This window comes from Orbicella franksi, chromosome 3, assembly GCF_964199315.1.
Source record: "Orbicella franksi chromosome 3, jaOrbFran1.1, whole genome shotgun sequence".
NCBI lineage: Eukaryota > Metazoa > Cnidaria > Anthozoa > Scleractinia > Merulinidae > Orbicella > Orbicella franksi.
The window spans coordinates 31884414-31890413 of record NC_138147.1 but is presented as its reverse complement, the minus strand read 5'-3'; the positions used below and the strand labels follow the sequence as shown (position 1 = coordinate 31890413).

General features: G+C 41.0%; 1 protein-coding gene across 1 annotated transcript in view; it reads right to left on the bottom strand.

Moving 5' to 3' along the window:
• LOC145482044 (uncharacterized) overlaps positions 1–6000 on the bottom strand; it is a 37954-nt gene that overhangs the window by 6238 nt on the left and 25716 nt on the right. The window contains exons 37-42 of the mRNA XM_081460621.1: positions 5677–5718; positions 5344–5383; positions 4064–4208; positions 3280–3370; positions 2387–2569; positions 2038–2097 (exon numbers count right to left, since the gene is read on the bottom strand). Of these exons, the coding sequence (XP_081316747.1) occupies positions 2038–2097; positions 2387–2569; positions 3280–3370; positions 4064–4208; positions 5344–5383; positions 5677–5718 (561 nt within the window). The remainder of the gene's footprint in view (positions 1–2037; positions 2098–2386; positions 2570–3279; positions 3371–4063; positions 4209–5343; positions 5384–5676; positions 5719–6000) is intronic.

Below are 6000 nucleotides of genomic sequence, written 5' to 3'. Positions count from 1 at the left end.
CCAAAAGGAAACGAAAAGCCGGCGTTTTCAAATTCCTCCGGTTTGAAGAGCGTCTTAGAGAAGCTCCGTTTCGGTGACAGATTAGTGTGGACGGTAGGCCTAACCGTAGAAATAAAGCTGCGTTTTCAAATTCTTCCGGTTTGAAGAGCGTTTTAGAAAAGCTCCGTTTTCGTGACAGATTAGTGTGGACGGTAGGCCTAACCGCACAAATAAGGCTGCGTTTTCAAATTCCTCCGGTTTGAAGAGCGTCTTAGAGAAGCTCCGTTTTCGTGACAGATTAGTGTGGACGACAGGCCTAACCGCACAAATAAAGCTGCGTTTTCAAATTCCTCCGGTTTGAAGAGCGTCTTAGAGAAGCTCCGTTTTCGTGACAGATTAGTGTGGACGGTAGGCCTAACCGCACAAATAAAGCTGCGTTTTCAAATTCCTCCGGTTTGAAGAGCGTCTTAGAGAAGCTCCGTTTTCGTGACAGATTAGTGTGGACGGCAGGCCTAACCGCACAAATAAAGCTGCGTTTTCAAATTCCTCCGGTTTGAAGAGCGTTTTAGAAAAGCTCCGTTTTCGTGACAGATTAGTGTGGACGGCAGGCCTAACCGTACAAATAAAGCTGCGTTTTCAAATTCCTCCGGTTTGAAGAGCGTTTTAGAAAAGCTCCGTTTTCGTGACAGATTAGTGTGGACGGCAGGCCTAACCGTACAAATAAAGCTGCGTTTTCAAATTCCTCCGGTTTGAAGAGCGTTTTAGAAAAGCTCCGTTTTCGTGACAGATTAGTGTGGACGGCAGGCCTAACCGTACAAATAAAGCTGCGTTTTCAAATTCCTCCGGTTTGAAGAGCGTTTTAGAAAAGCTCCGTTTTCGTGACAGATTAGTGTGGACGGCAGGCCTAACCGTACAAATAAAGCTGCGTTTTCAAATTCCTCCGGTTTGAAGAGCGTTTTAGAAAAGCTCCGTTTTCGCGACAGACTAGTGTGGACGGTAGGCCTAACCGTACAAATAAAGCTGCGTTTTCAAATTCCTCCGGTTTGAAGAGCGTTTTAGAAAAGCTCCGTTTTCGTGACAGATTAGTGTGGACGGCAGGCCTAACCGTACAAATAAAGCTGCGTTTTCAAATTCCTCCGGTTTGAAGAGCGTTTTAGAAAAGCTCCGTTTTCGCGACAGACTAGTGTGGACGGTAGGCCTAACCGTACAAATAAAGCTGCGTTTTCAAATTCCTCCGGTTTGAAGAGCGTTTTAGAAAAGCTCCGTTTTCGTGACAGATTAGTGTGGACGGCAGGCCTAACCGTACAAATAAAGCTGCGTTTTCAAATTCCTCCGGTTTGAAGAGCGTTTTAGAAAAGCTCCGTTTTCGTGACAGATTAGTGTGGACGGCAGGCCTAACCGTACAAATAAAGCTGCGTTTTCAAATTCCTCCGGTTTGAAGAGCGTTTTAGAAAAGCTCCGTTTTCGTGACAGATTAGTGTGGACGGCAGGCCTAACCGTACAAATAAAGCTGCGTTTTCAAATTCCTCCGGTTTGAAGAGCGTTTTAGAAAAGCTCCGTTTTCGCGACAGACTAGTGTGGACGGTAGGCCTAACCGTACAAATAAAGCTGCGTTTTCAAATTCCTCCGGTTTGAAGAGCGTTTTAGAAAAGCTCCGTTTTCGTGACAGATTAGTGTGGACGGCAGGCCTAACCGTACAAATAAAGCTGCGTTTTCAAATTCCTCCGGTTTGAAGAGCGTTTTAGAAAAGCTCCGTTTTCGCGACAGACTAGTGTGGACGGTAGGCCTAACCGTACAAATAAAGCTGCGTTTTCAAATTCCTCCGGTTTGAAGAGCGTTTTAGAAAAGCTCCGTTTTCGCGACAGATTAGTGTGGACGGTAGGCCTAACCGTATAAATAAAGCTGCGTTTTCAAATTTCTCCGCAAGGTGTGGACGCTGCCTAAACGGTTTTTTTTAAACATGTTTAGCGACGATCTCGTCAACATTGCCGTGGTCTCCTATTCGTTTATTGGTATTAAAGCCTCGGTTACAACAGCAGTAACATTAAACAGGAATACCTCTTGAATTTTCTCAGATCCTTTCTTGGTGTACAGTGCAAACCACCATTTTGCGAAACACTAATAAGAAGAGGAAAACAAATACTGAATTACAGCGGTTTTCAATTGAGTTTCGTAAAACCAAAACCAAACCAATTACTTACCCGTTAGACTACTCAGCCAATCTCAAACCGTAGTTAAACCAAAACCAAAACCAAAGTAACTGCCTGATTACTAAAACGATGCTACAACGTTTAGCGAATTTAACACAATGATTTTAACTACTCATTAGGAGTTTACACCTCAATTTCCCGCTAGGAATCCTTTCTGTCAATATACTGCGCTTCAAATCATTACTGAGCAATTTTACCTTCTGCACAAGTTTCTTCTGGTAGGATTTCTCCGCCTTGCATCGCAGCATGAACTTCACCCACTTCACAAGGCAATAGTGTAACAATTCAGAATCTTTCTTTTGCAGATGTTCTTCCAGAAGTTCTTGGTTTCTCATATTTCGCTGGTATCGCTCCTTCCAAGTTTGGAAAGAGTTGGACACCTGAAAGGAAAACATGGACAACACACTAATTATTTATGAGAGCTGCATGGTTTTGCTTGTGCGTATTTTGCAGCTGCGAAAACTAGATCCAATCTAGGAATATTTGGTAAACGATCTTTGATTGGTGAAGTTAATTAGCCAATGAAACGTTCTGTTTATTTAACCGCGAAACCATTGTTTTATTCTTTATTAATTTAGGACTAATAAACTGGTTTTCAACCCAGTGTCGTAAAACCAAAAGGAAATCCATTACTTGTCAATTACACTACTCAGCCAATCCCAAACCGTGGTAAAACCAAAACCAAAACCAAAGTAATTGGCTAGTTACTCTCAACACTCAATTGAAAACTGCTCTAACACAAATATTGATGAATGGCCGATCTCGAATATACTACATTGGGTCGACGGACTCTCAAGGAAATTAACACTAGCAATGCAGAAGTGAATGGAGTAAATAATAAAACAAAACAAAAACAAAAACAAAACAAGTGAATTAAGGGTTCCTAGCAAAAATAGTAAAACATTTTTCCATCGCCATTCAAAAAGGAACACCACATGTGCAAGTAAAACTTTGTTTCCGTCTTCTGGTCAATGAAACACTTGCTGAGGTTACAAACTTCGGAAAGTGCTTCTTCCCATCGAAACTTTCCGAGAATCCACGAGTATTTGTCGAACACCATATTCTATGCATCTCTGGGCTAAGTACCTACCAGTTCGTGTGATTTCGTTTGCTGTATTTCTTGCAAGACTTTCCGTTTCTCTGTATGAGATTGCACATACTCGTGCAATCCTAACAACGTGCTATGAGAAAAAAAAAACATAAAGGTAAAAACAGGTACATCAAATACTCAACTTTTATAGAGCCAATTCTCAGTCGATCTGAGAAATATAACATATTTGGGGATTTTAAGGAACGTTACCCAAGAGGAAAACTGTTTTTGCACGATCCTGTTTTATCCCCTCCTACTATAAACACATTCTTCCGTAGGAAAAAAGATGGCGACTGGTACATTTACCACTAGTTCTTAGCGCATGAAATTCTTAACAACGTTTATAAAAACGTGCAGAAACGTTATAAAATCTTCAAACCTACGCGACTCAATGTCTTTAGTACAGGGAAAAATATTGTAAAAATTTGACTTTCTTTGTGCCTTTTAGGCTGTGTTAGGTTCGCAAGGCAATGTGGTAAAATGTACAGCCGCAATCTTTTTTCCTACGGTGGATTACCGCAGCTAGTTGCGCACAGTTTCACTTTCAATAAACTCGATGCTGATCTTTCAATTGGTTTTTCAAACTGCTCCGCCAGCAAAAAAAGCTGGCTACCACACGTGCAATTTATTGGGTTTTGATTGGTTGAAAAATGGCAAATGGGAAAACCAACAGAAGGACAAAGAAAGCGCGTTTCACTGTTCAAGAAATCTCCAAATTGAATTGCTTTTGTTTTCTCCTTCACAGTCTTACACGTTTAGATATTTATATTTTGTCTTTCTGTACCTTCTCATCACTTTTTCTCGTGCATAATTCTTGGCTTTCTGTACTTTGTGTGTCTCTTGTACCCAGTAATCAAACATGCGTCGTAACAGCTTCTTCTCAGAATCCTCGGCGATGTGCATGGCTCTCGTGTTCAACACCTTAGCTTCTGTAATCAGAAACGCACAGAGAAAGAATAAGTTTAAGGTCCCGGCCACACTAATGCGTTTTCGTATGGAAACGCATACTTTTAGATGCGTTTTCGTCTATTGTCCACACTAAAGACCGAAAACGCTGATGAAAACGGAGGCTTTTGAAAACGGTGCCGAAAAAAGCGTCATATACTCTTGTTTCCATCAGCGTTTTCGGGCGTTATAGTGTGGACCATCGATAGGCGAAAATGTATCAAAAACTATGTGTTTTCGAATGGAAACGAATTGGTGTGGACAGCTGAAAACAAAACGAAAACGCTAGCGTGGGCGAAAATATTTTGCTTCGTAAACAGACACTTTCAAAAACGCATTAGTGTGGTCGGGACTTAAAAGAAACGTTTCTGCTTTATTTTACATTTATGAGCGTACGTCATCAAAATGAAATGTCCCAATACAATATCAAAACATTACTACACAGGCCGGTGATGAAATGCTGGAAATACTGTCTTGATGTATCGCCAAATTCTCAACACTACTGTTAATAGAAACGCTTTGGTATTGGGTATGAAGAATTCAGTTAACGTTTCGATCTTAGGTCTAACGGGGCATCTTTTCTTTAAGAACAACTCAGAGATTGTTCAGTAGCTCCAAAGATATATAAACTAAATGAGGCTGACGGCTTTTTAACCAGTCAAATAGAAACTGGTTTGCTAAACGTTTCGGGTTTTGGAACTGAGAAGGGCCAAGTCTGAAACGTCTAGCGAAACAGCTACTGTTTGACACTTTAAAAAGCTCTCAACCTCATATTTAGTTCATCGTCATAGTGTCACGCATCATAAGAGTATTTAGACTGCGAACAGTTTTCCTTTTGTTCGAAAATCCGTCGGGAAAAACGCAACACAAGAGAGCGGTCGTGAACGTGCTTGAAATGCGAAGACGCGAACCGCCTTCAGTTGTGCTGCGTTCTTCTTTGCATTCTCCCCCACGGATTTTCGAGTAAAAGAGAGACTGCTCGCAGGTTTTTGCTCATTTCTACTGATTTCTAAAGATATATGTCGTATATAGCCTCGGGCAGAAGAGGAAACGAGAAAAATATAACGCTTATCCAAAGTTAACCATGATTTTAAAATAAAATCACAATTTTCGCTGTACCTTCTGTTATGCTCTTCCAAGTGTAGATAAGACGGCGGGTCTTAGAGAAAATAACAAGAATGTAAAACGTTATGTTTAAATGTGAAGTCCCTTTTAAACAAAGTGCTTTTAAAGTAAAGCCTGGTGGAAGTTGGCCATTCAATTCTTCCTCTCAAATGGGAAACATTTTCAAATTCTCCTTCTGTTTGGAACATCTTGGGCTCACGTTCTCGACTAAATGAAAACCAGCCGCTGCTAGGGTGATTTTCCAGTCAAAACACGACATTTTGTTTTCTGTTTGTCATTCAGAGTGACAAATTCAGAATTAAAATGCAAGACAGTGTAATGACTTACAGTTTTTCGTGAGGTGTATTCGTCGTACCAACTCAAGAACATCTGAAAGACAAAACACCCGCAGATATTAACCAAACAACTAAGTTTACAGGCTGGAGGTCTTACAGGCGCTCTTACGTAAAGGTGCTACACAATGCTATGATTCATGTGTTGTTGCCTGCGAAGAAAGCAGAAGGTAATTTAGCCTTTCATAAGACTGTTTTCCAGCGTACTGTGGAAGCGTTTCACTAAGCAGACCATGTTGAATACGTGGTGCAATGTTAGTGGAAATCTCTCTTTCGCAATCTCGTCACGTTGCACTATCACGTAGGCCTTGCTGGGAAG